The following is a 20,077-nucleotide window of genomic DNA, read 5'->3' as shown; positions in this document are numbered from 1 at the left end:
AGTAGTAAGATTTTTTTATTATAACCACCATCTTTGAACTGTTTTTTTTTTTTATTATTTGAGTTTACGGATACATTCAGATAAGCGTAAAGTATAAGTGACATGCCAAAAGAAAGAAAGAAAGAAAAATAATACAGACGCAAAGAAAAAAAAGCTGTATAAAAAAATAAAAAATGTGATCAGTATATTAATAATTATGTATACGAATCATTGTTTTAGGATTCAGTGGAAAGTTGCACCACAAAACATATGTTGTGGATACATAAAAACAGTTACAGCCATTAAGCAATAAGGGATTTGTCCAGGGTTCCCAGTCATGCATCAATAGGAATGGAGCACAGGGTTGATGTCTAGCAGTGTCTTGTCCTCTTTGGGGAACACCTGGCAAGTGAGTTCATTTCTAAAAAATGTCTTACCCCATAACCCAGCTACACATAAGTGTGTGCTAGTCAATGGGCATGGGGAATCAAAGAAGAAACCTAATTGCATGCAGTGAAGTGCGACCGGCCAAGAACAGGGGGCCTGGTGCCTTGTCTTAGAAAGCCAGCATTGATGAAGCATCAATGGAGCACCATACAGCGGAGCACCCATGTTTCGGGGTTTTATCACTAGATTATTTATTCCTCAAGCTCAGGTTCGTATAGAGATGCTTCTCTTAACATTTCAGAAATGAAAGGGAGTTAATGAGATATTTATGTCTGACTCAGTAATGTTACCATTTAAAAAAAAAACCCTGAACATTTTTAGAAGCAGATGTGCTAATGCACTTTGCATACAGAAATTATGTCTATTTGCACTAATTTGTTCCACCTGTCTGCAAATTTGTTCTTGTTAATATCTAAATGAGATTGTGTGCACTTCTGCTCACCTGGGTAATAGCCAATTGCCCTGTGCAAATTGTTTCTTTTACACAATGCTGCGAATCACATGCCGGACTCTGTATTACAATCATTCCTCGTGCATTCGATTGCTAGATATGGTTGGTTATCACAATTCCCCAGCCCCCAACAGGAGAGAATGACTTCCTACCACGCAAGAAATTGAAACGCTGACACACATGACATCAGTCCACGCTAATTCAGTTTATAAGCTTCTATTGGATTTCTCAACTAATATTTTATACAAATTAAAATCACAGGCATCCGGTGTATTCGTGTATATGAATAACTGTATATGTGATAGACACACATTTCCCCCTATAATTATATAACTACTATTTGCTGCCGTGTTTCTCCGTGCTCACGGCTCCTGAACAATAACACTGAGCATTAAGTCCATAGCACTTTTATTTATAATGGCTAGAATGTGCCCAGAAGGCCCTGCATTCAGTCACGTTATCTGATGAATATGTATTGCGGCAAAGCATAGTATTCCTTCCTCAGCATAGAAGCAAGGGAAAAAATGCTTAGTCTGACATGAAACTAATTCAGAAAAAATGTATCTTGTAATGTAATTTTGTAAAAAAAAAACATAAAGAAGCCTTAAGATCAAGATGGTTGACCTAGGAAGAAGGATGGTGCCGTACAAAGTATATGCCCTGCTGATATTACATCTGAAATGTTTAGAATCAGTATCCACGTGCTGTAAACATAATGGGAATCGAGCAAGACGTTGCAAAGTTTGAGGATACATCTTTATCATTTGAAATCAAGTTTATTGGATTTGTTAATTAAAATAAAAGATTTGCTGTCTATTTCTAATGCAATTTGAGCCGTGCTTAATATTTAGAAAATTAGATTTCATTATTTGATGCATATTTTCCACATGTTCTCTTAGGTAACTTAAGTGTGTTCGTTTAATTACAGCCTTGATGTATTGCTGTAGAACACACAAAACTTGTAATTACTACTTAAGACACTTTAGGGTATTGACAGTTTATACTTTTCTCAAAGCATTAACATACATTATAACAATAGGTTGGCTTTATTTTATTCACATTGAACTCACGTGTATGGGAGAGAGAGTGCGTCGGATGAATCCATTTATATTGTATTATTTTCTTTGGAGGCATAAAAACAGGACCCAAAGGCACGTTAAAAATTAATATTTTTAACATATTGTAGAATACACATTAAAGTACTTATTTCATATGTATTCTTCATTGGTAAGGCTGCATGAGACACCAGAGTGTCTTAAGAACAAAATGTAATTTATATTTTTACTGTACAAAGGGTATCTGAATATCATTTATTTTAAACTGAAGGCAAACAGTACTCCATCTTAATTCCAACATTTTACCTTTTTAATTATTTCCTTATGCCTGCCAATGCCTTAGGTCTTAACACCACTGGGCTGAAATTTGTAAAATCATATTGACTTTGGTAAAACTGTCTGTGGTGATGACTTTAAGTGTATTAAAATGGATTAATTTCACTGTTGGGATGCCTGCAAGCCACATATTTGCCTACTTGAGTTAGAAAACTGCCTACAAAATAAAAGGCTGTATTTATGAACCATAAATAAAGAGAAAATAAAACATACATTTAACATACAGTATAGTTATATTACGTATATCATACTACAGATGGAAAAGAATAGCTTCCCAGGAGATTTATAATAGGCAAAATTTAGCGAATACCATGACCTTTAAAATGAAATTTGGTACCAATAGGCTGCGTGTTGTGATTATAGGAGGTAGGGTATGCAAGGTTCCCTTATCCTCCTAAAAATCTTATAATATGTATACAATTAATAAACAAGCATGTAAATAAAACAGAGCCTGTATAGTATCTAAACACACCTTATCTCACTGGTGGGAGCGACAGCATTTGTATATAAACGAATGGATTTGTTTCTAAATGTTAAGACCTCAAAGAGTTAATCGGAACATAATGACACTTGAATGTAGATATTTAATGTAATTTCTATTTAAATAGTTAAAGTTAATTAATAGTTTAATGCTGAATACATCTCCTGCAATAGAAATAGCCGGGGGGGGGGGTGTTAGGGTTCTACACCATGCATTAACAAGGGAGATACAAGACAAAGTCCATATTATGGAATATCAGTTTATGAAGCTTTCCTGTAATAATAAGAAACATTCCATATTTCTAACGCTTGGGTAATCAGAATCCAGGTAATCAAGGCATTCAGCAGATTACGTAGTTTAATGAACTGAGTAGTAGAAGACCGCACATATAATAAGACATGTAAAATTTCACATTTTGCACATTTTAAGCCACTTACTAAAAATAAGCTAGAATGGTGCACAGCATCTAATCAGTCTGCGGCATACCTCCCAGCATCGTAATCTTTAAATGTGCACCCATGCTCTAGAAAGAACAGTAATTGCTAGTTGTCTTACAAGCAATCATCTCATCAAAGAATAAGAAAGGAGGATGAAAAGAGTTCAGGAAACAGGCAGACAACACCTGGAATTCCATAGCATCCCTTCAGTATAACTCAATGGGATAAACCTGAAGATGCACATTGAGAATAACAAATTTCATATCAATAATCATGAAGCAAGAATAGCAAGAGTGAAAAATGGATAAAAAAAATCTTGCTGTTTGTTTGTTGTTATGTTAACATTTCATATCATTTTGAAATTTTAGAACAACAGATACTTGATGCAAATAATTTAAAGAGAGCAAATTAGAACCTGACAAAACGGGTGAGTTTCAGCATATAATTACTATTTGCTCTTATAATATAACAAGTGGTGTATTTACTTGATAGCAGATTGAAAGTACAGATAAACAGTATATAAAATGACAATAATTAAAAGTAGAAAAGAATGCTGTTGTATTGGGATGAAAGAATAATGAACCAGTTAAGAGCTTTCAGGCTGACAATGGTTTTGGAAGAAAACTACACAATAAAATTTAGTGAGACTTCACCGAAAATATGCAATCTTTCTTGGCACCCTTCACAGTCATGGAAAAGCTCTAGATCTTTCTAACATGCCTCATAGAAACATGGAACATTACAGAAGCCAGAAACCATTTGGCTGATCTAGTCCCATTTTTCCTGATGTAGAGACTGAAAAATCCCATGCAGGTTTAAACTCCATCTCTGCGTTAGCATCTACCACTCCTAACGGGAGGCTGTTCCCTTTATCTAACACCATCTCAGTAAAGCAAATCTGCCTTACATTACATCTCTGACCCTCCAGTCTGAGACTGTGGCCTCATGTAACATGTCTCCTTTGAAATAAATGTCCCTCCTGTACTATGTTAAATCCCTTTATGTATTTAAAGGTTTTTATCACATCTCATCCTTCTCTTCTTTCTTTAACCTACACATATCTTCTCATTCAAGAAGGTCAAGAGGGTGGACAACTTTAGCAGCTGAATCAAACAGAATGAGTTTACATATTAATTGGCAACACCCTCTGATCACACTTTATATGACACATTAGTAATATTGTAACAAAAAAGATGTGATATTTTTATGTCTTGGTATGGAATTCAGGCTTTCCTGGCTGACAGCAAAAAAAGCAAAAAAAAGCTATCCTAAATGACCTTATTTTGTTTTTTGTTTGCATCTAAAAGACTAGTATATAAGCTGATCTAAGCAAGAAAAATACTCTTCAGGGTCTGATGTAATGTCAAAGATAAAACATTCTCTTAAATATACGCATTTGAAGGCATTTTTTCTGAAATTTAGCTTGTGTGCTAGTGAAATCACCAAAAAGGGAAATGGAAAAATATACTGCTGCTATCTAGAATCCCCCCTGAGGTAGGTACTACGAAATATATATATATCTTGATGCATCTGTGTTAACATTTCAGTGTTTTTAGTGATTTTACTGTAGGTGTATATAGCAAGAATACATTAAATGTAATAGATAAGTATAAATATATGCAGTAAAATGATAATCTATCTGGAAGCTAGAAGATAAAGGCTACTAGCTCTTCTTTTATTTTACTTTGTATTGAAAAATAAATCTGGTCCCTTTACAAATAGTTAATAGTGCCAGTGGTAGTAAGGAATACTTAACCACTATGAGAATCATGAAAAGACAGTCCTGAAATGACAGAACAGTATATCACATTGTAGGATATTCACTTACACGTAAGATATTTGCTTAATGTAGTTATTTAAATTTCTTCATCATTCCCCATTGAAGAACAGAATCCTTGGTGGCCCCTGGACCGCAGAAGCATTTGATATGCCCTGATCAGAGCAGGATTCAGGAGACTGCTGACCTATTCAATTTGTGAAAATAGCCAATTTGTTGAGAATAGCAAATAATTTTAAGGTATATAAATGGGAAGACCAAAAGGAAAAAAAATGAATTGATGATTACCTAAAATTAAAATACAATTAGTCTAGAATGATGCAACATTTGAAGTGTGTGTGCGTAATGCATTTGACAATCAACATAAAAAGATAGGCCAAACTTTAAAGTGATGGCCAGGAAAATTAAGTCTGTTAGCCTGCTTTACAAAATGTAAAATATGTAATCACGCCATCTAAAAGAATGCTTAGATTTCTAAACAGTAAATCTTTAAAAGCCTGCCTGGTATGATGCCAGTGTATAGATGACCTGAGGCTGATAGAAACGCAGCTTCCTCCTATACAATACTCATGGGTCTGATTTATTACCTACGCTATAATAATGGGCTGGTGGAAAGCTGAACCATTACAGTGATAACGGACTAGCATCGAGATATTATCAAAGGGACACAGAATACCTAGGACTTTGTTTTGCTTCATTGCTTCTGTGAAATTCAACCTTAAAATTGTGCTGAACATGCTGGGTATTAAATGGACTGATTTTCCACCTACTGAGTCACATTCTGTCTTGGGAAACTGAACACTCTCTTCCTTTCTCTGCACATTACTTAACTGTGCATTCATGTATTTAGCGACTGTAATCAAAAGAGAATTACAAGGTGGGTTTGATGAACAAGAAGACAGTCAAACTTTCATATCATAGAGTTTGCTATGCTTACAAGACTTTCTTTAGATTACATTATTCACTAACAGGGTAGTGGATAAACAAAAAATGAAATGGTAGAGGCTAACACAGCGATGGCATTTTTTGGGACAGGCACAAAGCAAGTCTGAAAACACAAGACATGCAAGGTTTTATCTAAATGATTAGGAAAGATGACAACTACATCTTCCAATACACGTCAGAAAAATTCAATAGGAGAAAGAATTGTGGTAAAGGTATGTCCCTTTCAGCATACCAAGCCATTTTGGACAATGCTATGCTTCCAACTTTGTGGGAACAGTTTGGGGAAAGCTCTTTTCTATTCCAGCATTACTGTGCTCCAGTGCACAAAGAAAGGTCCATAAAGACATGGTTGGATGTTAAGTTTGGTGTGGAAGAACTTGATTGGCCCGCACAGAGCCCTGACCTCAACCCCATCAAACACATTTGACATGAACTGGAACGGATATTGCTGAGCCAGGCCTTCTTATCCGACATCCGTGCCTGACCTCACAAATGCTCTACTGGATGAATGGGCAGAAACTCCCACAGAAACTCTCCAAAATCTTGTAGAAAACCTTCCGAGAAGAGCGGAAGCTGATATAGCTGCAAAGGTTGGACCAACTACATATTAATGTCTGTATTTAGAATGTGATGTCATAAAAGTCCCTGTTGGTGTAATGGTAAGGTGTCCCAATAGTGTTGTCCATATAGTGTGTATATTTTATATAATATATCATTTTGCACATGGGCTGGATAATATTGATTCTCTTCACATACACTAATAGCTTTTGGCCAAATGACAAATGTCTCACGTACTGAGAGCCCTCTTTGCGTTATCACTGGCTGTGCACGAAATGATTGTACAGAAATACTATGTAAACAAAGGAGTTTAACAGGTGAAGTGGAAGCATCTGTAGCAGGGAAACAGATATGACAAGTGAAAGGAGAGAAAGGACTCTTGATAAATGAGCTTATCTTTCCTTTGCACTCCTGCTTCCGTGCCATTACTTGTCACATCTATTATGTCCTGTTTCTGTTTGTGACGCCTCCAGGCCATTTAATTAGAACGAATACAACAAAGGTGTCAGCAAATGTCTCCAACAGTAGAACCCTTCCTGTCAACCAAGGTGGAGCCCCGCTGAGGGGTCAGCAGAGAAGATCACATGCAAATTGAAATCAGTAATTGACCACACTTTCACTTGCACAAAAAAGAGCTAGTTACACTAAATAATCTATTTCCAAATTAACTTAATAAAATAACTAAATAAAAAACGTCCTTGTATTTTGTATAAATTCCAGCATTTGGGATTATGATGAGCACCCTACATAGTTTTCTGAAATGGCTACATAAGATAATTGTATTCAATTGACTCATCCTCCCTTTGTTGATGAAAATTGCTCACGGTTTAAGACGGTTCTTTGTCCTTTTTTCTTTCCTAAACCTTTATAATTTGCCAATTCCTTCTGTTCTATTAAGATAAAAAGGCACCAAAAAAAGAGTATAATTAGTGTTTAGCACATTCCTAGGAATGTAGGAAGATTTCAAGTGACCCTTTCAAGTTCTACTACAGCAGCTGCAGTTTGCTATTCATACAGCTGACACACAATGGATGGCTGTGATTTCTGAAGACAAAAATAAAGAAGAAAAAAAAAAAGCAAATGAAGACCTATGGAGAAAAAGATGTTAATTTAGTATCCTTTATGTATAAAAAAAACTGTACAAAAATCTGTACACAGAATAGCAATTATGTACCTTAGCCTTTATTCTTAAAAACATGTTTTGTATAAATGTGTAAATGGAATGATACAAAATACCTGGCTAGATTTTGTACCTATTCATCACTTTGATTGTATTTTTATGTTATAGTACAATAAATAGAACACATTTTTTTGTTTGACTTATACAAAGTGACACAATACAAAAATTATTTAGTGGCAGCAGAAAGTAAAAACGGATATCTGCTTTATTACTACTACCCAGTTATGATAACTAAAGTGAGAATGGAAGAGGACATGCAGAAGGCGTTGTACATTCTGCCAATCTTACAAAATAATGTTTTCATTAAATAAAGATAAAGACAATTCCAGACATTTTGGATAGGCGTAAAACATCACTTGGAGCACCAATATGTCAATAGTCTAGACTAGAGTACCAAGATGCGGATCGAGAAGGCATTTCAAGACACATCATGGTTCAGATATCAAACGCTTCAGGAAAAAATCCTATTGTATTACCTTCTTAAATGATTGTAGAGGACAGACTGATGGGGGAGATGCTGGACAGCTATGGTAGGACTTGGGGGTGGGGATGCTATGTGCCAGGAGCGGGCAAGGTATATAAATGTTTGTGTTACAAGAAACGTTAGAACAAGAAACGTTGGTTATTGTTTGTTGAAACCCCTGTATGGGGTAATTTTTGGATCCAGAAACATTTGGACATTTGGACGCAGTTATAGGGCATGCAGAAATGGAACTAGTCTAAGAAATGCTTTCTGCAATCCCTAAGGAATTTGTATTAGCATGCATTCTGGAGATGTTAAAAAAAAAATAATAGTTAAAAAAATTAAATAAAGCCAATTACATATTCAAATGTGTGGACAATTATACGGGCCAATTTCATTGTTCTTATGATTACTTTCTTCTTTAAAACCAGTATAAATAAATAAAAGTATTTAAGGACTAAATGAAATAATCATTATCTGTGATGCCAGATACAATTCTGCAGCCTGATAGTTTAACAGATACACTGGTGACCTCTAAAGCCTCGGATCATAGTGAGTTAGTGGAAAACAGCTAAATTATTTCTGAAGTATGGCCTGACTTTACTTCTCATGTCACATTATTGAGCTTACATGGTAACTAATTGACATAGATCAATTGTTAGTACCTTAAACAATTTCAACTGCTTAAAACAAGAAGCAGATACTATGTAATGATAATTATTGTGAATTCTTCATCGTACATCTATTTACTCAAGTTCTTTTCTTTTAAGAAGAACTGGTGAATTCAACAGTAATGATAATATAAACCGTGTTAAATTGGAAGGAATATACCAGATGGGTGTTTGTTTGCGGTTTCCCATGCTATGTACAAAAAATGTGATTTAGCCAATTGAAATTTACCTTTAACCTGAACCATGTAAAAAGTAATAATGGTTTGCGAAAGGGAATTTTCTAGACACAAGGCAATTTGGGTACTTCAATGCAGAAACACAAAGAGGTTTTGCGCTACAGAGACAAAAATAAGAAAAACAAAGGGAATCTGATAGTGTGTCAAACCAGGAGGAAGAGAGGGAACAGGTAAGAGAAGATGGTATGCCATCAAAGAGCAGGATGAGTTTTAGAATCTAAACTGTATCCCGTAAAATCCCATTTTTAGATATTGTAGGAACCTATCTTGAAAAGCTTAAATGAGGTGTTCAAAGAGGGGATTTATTCCACCTTTTGGATCCAGAATTACAGCTTTATCACCATATACATACAGTATACACCTTGGACTAGAATGGGTTGTTTGATGCGAACACATCAAGGTACCACATTTAAATTCACAAATTGTTTCCCATAAATATCTTTGTGATGACTACTCTGGAATATGTGTGTTAGACACCTACATAAGTAACATTGTGCTGTTTATTACAACTGCAAAATGTAACTGCAATGCACAGCCTCCTTCTTTGATAGCCATTTCCCTTTAAGTCCTCCGAGCATCGCCTCGACAAATCCAATAAAGGCATGAAACACCATAGTGCAATTTTAATGGAGAGGAGATGCTGTTGTTGCAGGGGAGAAAAAAATTGTTGTGGCTGTAAATCCGTGCAATTGTCTTTTCCTTGGTACAGTACAATCTGTTTCTACTGTGAAGCTGGCCCAGATTTCCAAAATGGACTTCTGAGGGCTTATGTCAGACTATGCAGTTATAGGAAATTCGCTGTAACCTCACGAAAAGGTAGGATAACGACTTTGATATTTCAAAGAAGGGGATGTAAGTCGATTAACAGCAGCAGGATGAGAAAAGCAGTGCTTAGATTGCCAACGTGTTTCCTCGATTATAAGACGACCCCCACAAAATATTAATTTAGAAAAAAAAGAAAAAGCCTGAATATAAGACGACCCTATAGGAAAAAAGTTTTACCAGTAAATGTTAATTCATCTAAACTATTTTTTTTAATAAAAGCTATGATTGAGAAAAATAGTTTTTTTTGTTTTTATTTCCTTTTATCTTCCAACCTGCCCCCCCAGTTATGCACATCTGCCCCCAGGCTTGCCACTCTGCCCCAGAAGTGCCTTATACCCCCTATATGCCACTGTGCCCCATAATATGCCTTTTAACCCTCTAAATGCCACTGTGCCCCATGATATGCCTTTTAACCCTCTATATGCCACTGTGCCCCATGATCTGCCTTTTGACCCCCTATGTGCCACTCTGCCTCCAGAAATGCCTTATACCCCTATATGCCACACTGGCATTTAGGAGGTTAAAAGGCATATCATGGGGCAGAGTGGCATATAGGGGTATAAAGCATTTCAGGAGGCAGAGTGGTGTATAGAGGGTTAAAAGGCATTTCTGGAGGCAGAGTGGCATTAAGGGGTTTAAAGGCATATCATTGAGCACTCTGCCTACAGAAATGCCTTATGCCCCCCATTTAACCCCCCCCCAAACTTACCGGTGCTTCTGACTCCCTGGTGTGTAGTCCGGGCAGCGTGTAGACAACTTCCCCTGCAGCTGGAAGGGGGTGTTGTTAGCAGTGAGGGTTGTCTGCATCCATCGCGCAGACCTTCCCCGGCTGTCAGAGAGAATTCCATGCAGCGGGGAACTCTCCTCTCTGACAGCTGTGGAAGGTCTGCGTGATGGACGCAGACAACCCCCGCTGCTAACAGCATTCCTTCCGGCTGCAGCGGAAGTTACCTACGCAAATCGCGTAGACATCTACACGCTGCCCCAACTACACATCAGGAAATCAGAAGCACCGGTAAGTTTGGGGGGGGGGTTACCAGACAAGAGGATCCAGCGCTGCAGGGGATCTGGATCTTTGTCTCATAGTCAGACCTATTTGAGGTCTGATTATAAGACGACCCCGATTATAAAACGAGGGGTATTTTTCAGAGCATTTGCTCTGAAAAAAACCTAGTCTTATAATCGAGCAAATACAGTAATAGTGATGACTTACAGGTCTACATTAGATATACTACACTGCTTGAAAACATGTCTGGAATTATAACCTCATGATCCTTAGCCATAGTCTGCATAATCAAGCTGAATTTGCCAAAATCACAAAATTCTGTTCAAAACGAAACTTAGAACTGATTTCGGTTTCTATTGCATATGTACTTAAAAAAAGGGGAGGAAAATTTTCAAGATAAGTCAAATTCAACCACATTAAAAAATACATTTAGCATTTAAGCAGCAAGTTGACCCCTCACAACAGTAAGCCTATGCTGTGAAGCATGAATGAAAGGCATGTGTCAAGGCTATAAATGTTTGATCTGGAGTGTGATGTTGGCTTCTCTTAAGACTGCAACAGAGACCTAATGAATTGAGACTGAACTAATTAAGTGTTAATTGATAAGGGTAATAGATACTAAAACCACAGGAGGATAAGAATCAGCATGCGGATGAGAAAATATAGCTCTGCGCATAACATGCAGCTTGTCTCATGGAGCATAATAATGCCAATCACTTTAGGGTTCCAACACCCATCCTCCTCTATCCTACAGCTGTGATTTTTTTTGTGGGGGGCAGGTTACATATTTGCTAAATCTTTCATCAAAGTATACAATTAACTGAAAAAACACAATAACAATACAATTTAGACACCAGGTCATGTTTACGGCCAGTTTAAACCCAAAGCGCAAAATGGGGAACAAATACCCAGAAATGTTCAATTAGCACAGCTTTGCCCTTGTATTGTCTATGTAAATACTACTATGCAAAGCTTTTAATTGAACTGTTTTGCAATGATCGTCTTTATAAACCTCTTAGGTGTGGGAATATTCAGGGTCGGACCCCAACCCCAACCGGTAGAGTGTGGCCGTAGGCTGGATCTACGCAGCCGCACCACGCGCATATCATTTGGCAGCCGCTGACCTTAAAAAGACAAGGCCTCTTAGTCATCCCTAGTCTGGTGTAAACGACAAAAACACAGCATATAACACACAGACCTGTGTTGGATTGTAGAGCTCTTGCAATGGACTTCGAGACCCCTTCCGACAACAGATGTCCATTCCAAACGGGTTTCTGTGCATTACTGCAAAATAAATAAAATCAATTTGAGTAAACAATCCAATGACAGCATACATGAATACATTAAACAAAGCAGATACAAATCTCGAAACCATATGCATGTAAATATACATTATTCTGTTTGCTTCCACCATCTGAGCTTCAAGAGCAAAATCATTTGTAAAACTGCTTATTCAAACAAAAATAAAATGCCAATTTCCCCCTAAAAACAAGAACTTTTGGGACAGCAAGAAGGTATCACACAACATTGTTTCACAGCATTATAGTCTAAAGCTGTAAAAGAGTTCATCAGGTTCACACTTTCACATACAGTATTTCAGCTATGAAGCTGCTGTTCGGCTAATAAGGAAAATAAGAGGAATATTAAAAAAAAAATACTAAGTGCCTAAAATGAGAAACATCTGTTGGCAATAAAACTACCACATAAATAAATACCACATGTAATATAAAAGATCTAGCTATTGTGTTACTTTTATTTAATTGTTTGTACCACAATACAAAGTGAATGGAGATACGCTGAGGGCGACTGTGGAAATAAAAACCACAAACTATCTCACGCGCCTCACCATATTCCAGGAAGGCGGTATAGACCGTCATACACACTGAATTTATATAACCCACAACAAAATACATTGGATTACACTTTGTAAATCATAAATAGAAGGATTACCATATGTTAAGATGGATAACAGTTGCTTCCTTTCATTTCGTGTTCTATAGTTTATATCAACCACCAAACAAAATGGGACACATGCATTATACATTCCGCGGGCATAGATGAAATTTTATAAGGCAAATAAACATTAGTGAAGCCTGGAAACCTCCCGTGTTTTACCTTGGCCTGGTTCTGTCACTGTACTCAGCGTGTGTCTATCATAGATGAATGGCGAAGTATATGGTGCACGCCATCTACAAAGACACATGTGAACAATTTCAACAGAACCTTGCAATATCCAAGTGACAGTACTTGATTTATTCTATATGTATGTAGTCAGTGGACCACCAATAATGGTCTACACTACATATGAGGACTGTTTATCCTAAAGAACAGATATCCTTAGGATCGATTTTTTTACATAGAATTTAACAATAATAATACTGAGTATCAGTACAGTAAGGTCTACGCTCCTCAAGGGCTTGACTTGATCCCATCGCAGCCAACATTAGTGCTCAGAAACACTTGCGTGTAGAGAAAGCTAGGAGTTATAGTCCAGAAACTTGTCTGCTTTCATCCGATACCATTTAGGATTCATTTTGCTTTTTATCTAGTTATCATTTATCAAATTCATGCAAGCAACTCATTTGTCAACTTCTATCAATGCCAGAAAGAGATGAGAAACCTGTCAAAAATGGCCACATATTGGACTGATCCTTACAACAAACTTAATAAAAGCAAGGCACTCATAAGATGTGATGCAGATAACACAATAGCAGCGAGCTGGCTTTGGGGTTAGAAACAAATAAAGGCAATGGTTTCAGAAGGCACATGGCCTTTATTATGTTTAAAAAATACATAATAGGTGAAGGAAGCAGCAAAATATTTAGAATATAGTGCTTAGCACTATTTTTCTGCGATGTAATGATGACCGTACTATATTTTCAACTCAGTGTCGGTCCTGTCAGAACGGCCAACATAATGTACTTTTAAGCAGAATAATGACAACTTGCTTTGGAGGGGGACTAAGAGAAGAGGGAAAGAAGACAATGAAGAGAAAAGGACAGGTCCATTAAGTTCTTTATAAAGTGTTTCATAAAGAGTGACAGAAAGGAGAAAGTGCAGTAACCTCCCGGGTATAAACCTGCAGGGAATCAGTGGTAATTAGCCATAACGTCACCGGAGTTTCAGGGAGGATACTGTAAATGATATGCCAGGCTGAAATCACCAAGGCATAGTTACGGCCTTCTAGGGAAATAAAGAGTAACTGCTGACACAAAGTGTATTAATACAAACTGCATTTAAATAAAGCTATTTGCAAAATGCAAGAAGCTACAGTATGTCCACCCTGCCCAACCCCATATCCCTCCGGTGGGATCCTCAAGGCTACAGATCATGTATGATTACCTTGAACATTTAAGGCATTTGTTCGTCACCCTACGGCAAGAGAAGGCTGGCAACGGGGAAAATGACCGCTGGGCTGCTCTGAACCGCTGTGGTGTGTTTTACTTGTAATTCCCGTAAACATTAGGCTATCAATAGTAATTAGGAATTTATGCAGCATTTACACACACTGGTTGGGTCCTTATGGGGCTTCTGTAAAAATCCTTTGGGCAGGACTGGATACTGTACATCGAGCATTAAATCTACCAAATACATCTGGGATGCTTTATTAGTGGTCCATTTGAAAGAACCTGCCTCCTTGGCCAAATGTTGCCAGACCTCCTCTACCGTATTGAATGTTCATCACAACAAAATAAAGTTATGGTCTAATGAAGACTGCACACAGAAATGTAGTGTTTTCACTGTGCGTACAATGCAGGTTGTCCTCAAATTTTGTAGCAAGCGTCCTACCAGAATCAGAGATGGCTGCGGACGATGTACTTTCTTGAAGTACTTTCACATCAGTTGCCTATGAGCGCCCAGTCGGGTATCTTACGGGTGTAAATCAGATGGCTGTGAGCACTCTGTAAGTTAACGAATGCACGGTTCTAACCATAAAGTTATCAAATATTGGGGACACTCCAATTCAGAATATACTCGATATAGGTGACCAAATGAGCTAACATTATAGAGACATTGTGATACATGCTGCCTCTAATAGGTGAGGCATGAATGAAAAGAGGGTGTTTAGGCTGGTGAGTCATATATTTTGGCAAGAGCGTCTGGTGCCCCGGTCTGCCAATGAGACTGCTATGAACACATTATGCTGTGGCTTAAAACATAATTTACTTGGAATTCAAATCCAACCTGACAAGTGGGTTGTTTTTATATAGTTTAATATTACAGAGATAAAAAAAATATGCTCGTCCATCACCAGTGAATGCTAGCGTTTCGTTACAAATACAGGCTGTTCCAGTTTTCAGAAGCAGTCACTTCAGATCAAAAAAACCTCATCCCAGAAAGAATACTAAACAAAGTAACCATCTTTACAAAATTACATGTTGGGAGGGAAAAATTAAAAACTGAATTAAGTGGCTGGGAGCATATTATTATATTACTGAGCTGTTACATGTAATCACCATATGCTATCCCCATGCTCTAAAATGTCCCTTTGTCCATGCTTTAACTCGTATGGTTAATGACACAGAGCAGTACTGTAGTCAGGGCTGCATTCTTCTTGTGGGTTTTCCGCAGCACAGCATATAGTATAGTAAGTGTTCTTGTGTGCTAGTAGACTGGGATAAGATACCATGATAAAAAAACCTAATACTGTTCATGTGTGCTAGTAGACTGGGATAAGATAACATGATAAAAAAAACCTAATACTGCTAATACAAAAAAATGCTAGGAGTTCCCCTTTCTCTCTTAGAAAGTCAACTGTTGATCCTGCTCCAAAACTTTCTAGGTTTTATTTAATTTCGTAATTGGATCTGGCACATTAGTGTGAGTGAAGCTGATTATATGACACACCCTAAACACATATTAGATCGTTCTGTTTAACGACATGGACCCTCCTTTATTGGTTCAGTATTATAACAACCAAACTTCCACTAACCCAACTCATTTTAAATAATATTGGATGTTGCTTGTGAGAAAAATACTTTGAAAGCTGTCCATCCAATAAACTTTGTTTCCAAAACCAGCCCCAGTGTGTTTTCCCAGATAGAGTAAGGCGCATGACTTAACGAGAATGCATTTCCAGTCTGTAAGGCTTATACAGCCATTCTAGTCCCAGTCCTGGCACTTTGGGTGTGTACTCTCATAGGACACTTGAAACCACTACGCAGGAATAATAATGGAAAGTAACCCGCAACACTGACATAACACTGCAAACACTTCAGCATATCACGATGGGCGCAATCCATAAAGCTACCCATTTTATGTGCTATTAATTATTTAAAATTGGAAAAGGTGAACTTGTTTAGTATTTTTTCAATAAAATTTTAAATCCTGGCCTTGACAGTCCAGAAAAACACCGTGCTCCATAGATCTTTGATCTTATCTCCAAATACCGTCCTCTTTAATCATTCCATCAATTCTCTCTACCATCCTGTTCAAGATCTCCAGGCCAATGACTTTGCCATATGACCGTATCTACAAACAAATCATCCCAAGCTGTCCCTCACCTTCTGTCTCATATACTCCAAACTTCCTAATTAACTAAGCTTGCAAGACCAGACTTGTTTCTGTTACTGTTCATTTTGTATATTATTAGACTTTTTCTTATTTCTATTAACCTTATATTCTCCCTTATTGTAAAAGTGGTACAGAATTGACTGGTCCTTAATTGAAAGTAATAATTACAAAGCAATTATTATAAAAGCACTATTTTCTATTGAGCTCTTTTGGGTTTCCCTTTTGGCTATTACTGCTGCCTTTTCATATAGTCTTAAGGCATGTAGGGTATGAAGAATATTTGGTTTATAAACCTTTATAAAGTGTATTCCATTGAAATTCCAGGCTCATTGTTTCAGGGATGTGCACTAACCCTGCTAGCTGTAATACAGCCAGCAATAAAGTGTGAGACACATTTTCCAATCTAGCCTTTCCTGTAATGTTTGGCAGCTACAGCTGACTGCCGTATATTAGGAAAGCACCATCGGAACTCAATGATCCGCTGCAGAACATGCGGTTTAAGACAACGCAATCAAGCAATCCATTGCACAGTCATAATTTCTATTAGCGGAGGAAAAAGCTTATTCGGTGATTAGTTTTAAAGGTGACATGACAATGAAACAATACTTTTTCGTTGTATCTGTTCCTTTTGACTGCAGGAAAGCTACCTTGCTAGAGTCTCTGGTGGCAACTCTATACATTGGTATACCTTTTTAAATATATTACGCTTAGATAGCTATACCAGTTTCATGAAGAGTAGGGGAAAAAACGCATGTTTCAATTTAGGTTTAAATCCCTGTGTTAAGAACTGCTTACACATATCTACACACACATATTTTTTAGAAAGGAAATTTGGTAATATGTTACAAGCTGTTATACCGATACAAGGAAAATTCTGTACGTACATCTGTGGCATGTGGGTTGCATGGTTAAACAGCCTGAAGTGTGCCTTCTTCACCTTGTTTATACCACCATATAATGTATAAAGATATGTTGCTTGATAACCTAGCCATCTGCCTAATACACTCATTTGGAATGACTGATCCTGGCAAGTAGGCAACCAATTAGGACCAGATGGCTCCCACAACCCCCAGCTGGGAAGCTCTGTACTAGCAAAATGTATTGAGGAACAACTGGATGGTCCATCTTGTCTGTACAACTGGCAGGCTATCCATTAGGTGCACTAGGCATGTGCTTAGGAGCCTTGATCTCTGGGGATCCAGATGTGCTGATGGATAATCTGGCAGGGCACTCCCGCTGGCACCATAGCAGTAGCTGCACTGTGAAGGTCTCATTTGTTAACGGCAGTGTGGTAGAGTACGTCACATATGGCAGTGTGGTAAAGTTTGTGTGCGTACTAAGCCCGTGCACATGTCTAATACAGCACTGTAATTTGTCAGCATTCAGGATATCCTAATGTCTATACTATGTGTGCTTACATTCCTTCAATGTTTTTACCTCCACCTCCTCTTCTGGAAGGCTGTTCTAGTTATGCACAATATTATCAATCAAATATGTCCTTAAGTACTAGATCCAACCACCATTTAATGCAAGTAAACTATATATTGGATATTGACTGAATGATGCATGGAATACTGATGATGCTATCCAATCTACTCTGCTAGATTTAACACTTTTCCAATTAAGCATCATTCCTAATACGGTTTAATGTCCAACATCTTTCAAGAAAAGTTATTATTTAATTATGTAACATTTTGCCTCATTTTTGCTGGGAATATTTGTCACAAAAAACCACAAAAGGAGTCACTGATAGGATGTTATATAAAAACCAGAAAAGCTTCTTAAGTGCCACAAGTTTGTTTTTTTAAGTGATTTTAAGGAAAAAAATAAAATGACAGTTCTGCTAAGGATTATTTGCTTAACATACCAGAGTGTGTAAATAATGTCTCATCTCACTGGAACAGCACCTTTAAGAAAAAAAGTCATCCCGTGAACTATCTTATTAGCAGAAGGCATTATTCTTTATTTTAGAGACTATCACACTTGTGTAGAATCAGAGTCCTCTTTTCCAAAAAGTAAATGTGTCTCATTCACCTGATTTAAATGTCACATCTTTGTTCTAGATGCCATGCTTTTGGTAGTGATGAATGAAGGGGTCATACCAAAACCTTCTGGGACCCAGCACCGTCTGAACATTGATATTCCATTCACACTCCATTTGAGGCTCAAGAATCCAAGGTCTTGTAATCTTTCAGTATGAAGAGGCTTTAGTGATCAATCAAGCACACAGAATATTTTATAAGCGATAGCACAGATTTTACATAATGACTATGTAGGATGATCTGGCCGCTGACCAAAATCCAACACAAAGAGATCTTATTTCATTATTGACATGAACTAATGTCTTGTGCAGAAACAGCAGTGACTTGTGAAGAACCAAGGAGGTGCTATGTTTAACGTGGCATTTCATGGAGCAACGGAGATGTATGTGGAGAGAACTGCTGATATATTTCTCAGTAGCATGCTAGACAAAGAAATGAGTAATGGGTATTTTGTAACTATGTGACCCACTGGTCACTGCCTATGAGAATATGACTGCTATCGTATATATGGATAGCTAAGTGATTTATTTCCAATATACACTATAGATGACCAAATTGCACGCAAACATTATATATATGCCAAACCCAGAGCTAAAACCCACACATAATTACCAATTTCAAATGTTATTAATATAATGAGATTTAATACAGAATACGTAAAGCGACTACATTGATAATATTAATTTCCAATGCTCGCTTTACCACGCTGCTATAAAATCTAAACTAGATAAACAATAAATACGGATAAAAACACAAAAGCAAATGACTGTAACACAATAACTGCAAACACTCCAAACCTCCTTTGTCACTTTCTGCCATTGGCCTGGAAAGCAAAAATGAACACAGTTGTGATTTCCCCAAAGCTGCTTGGAGCTTGCAAGTGAGCTAACAGCCTGCTGTAAGGAGAAAATCCTGGATGCACTACATGGAAAATAAACTGCTTTCCATGTGTTAGTAATGAGGATTAAACGTGACTGGGGAAACAGTTTTCCACCCATATTTCAAGGGATCAAGAATTATCCCTGTCTGAGCACAGGTGAGCCACTCTGATGTGATTGCGTTCGGTCGGGGGGAAACCACGGTGGGTTACTATGATACATCTGCCCTCATTTTTCACTTTATATTAACATATTAAGTGACTGCTAGTCTTTTGCATGTCATATTTGATATACTACAAAAGACGTGAGCTGCTGTTGTAACATATGGTTAACAGTCCACTGTGTGACGTCATTCAGGGATTTTATTAGGCATTAAAATCCATGAAAGATGACATGCTATATGGGATCTTTTGTTTCTTTACACATGTAATGATGTGCACGTTGTTTATAAGGAACTTTCTATGATTGCTTTGAATTAATATTAAAGCTGAGCAACAGCTACTGGTCTCTTCAATGTCCAAAATGTTTGAAAACTACTGTATATATATATATATATATATATATATATATATATATATATATATATTGCTTCTTATAAACCAAAGCCTTTGGCGACATACATTTATTTATTGGTGTCCAGTATTTTAGCCATCTGCCAAGAATAGCAGCCAAGCAAATTCCACCAAAAAGATAAAATTCTCTGTGCAAACTGTATTTAAACATATTGGACCAAAAAAGGCTGGTGGTAGAACACACTGCACACAAGTTAATACCTAAGTTAACTTAATTGTGGGCA

The 20,077-nt window shown here is 37.2% G+C and overlaps 1 protein-coding gene across 2 annotated transcripts in view; it reads right to left on the bottom strand.

The window, feature by feature from the left end:
* The window catches only part of LOC149299744 (carbohydrate sulfotransferase 11-like), an 84,911-nt gene that overhangs the window by 25,825 nt on the left and 39,009 nt on the right, over nt 1-20,077 (bottom strand). For both annotated transcript variants that reach the window (XM_089486174.1, XM_089486173.1), the window contains exon 2: nt 12,046-12,131. In XM_089486174.1, the coding sequence (XP_089342300.1) occupies nt 12,046-12,131 (86 nt within the window). The remainder of the gene's footprint in view (nt 1-12,045; nt 12,132-20,077) is intronic.

Source organism: Sceloporus occidentalis, unplaced genomic scaffold (genome assembly GCF_023333645.1).
Source record: "Sceloporus occidentalis isolate IW3139 unplaced genomic scaffold, rSceOcc1.0.p SCAF_28, whole genome shotgun sequence".
Classification (NCBI taxonomy): Eukaryota; Metazoa; Chordata; class Lepidosauria; order Squamata; family Phrynosomatidae; genus Sceloporus; species Sceloporus occidentalis.
Note: the sequence above shows the minus strand (reverse complement) of the source record. Positions and strands in the feature narration are given on the sequence as shown.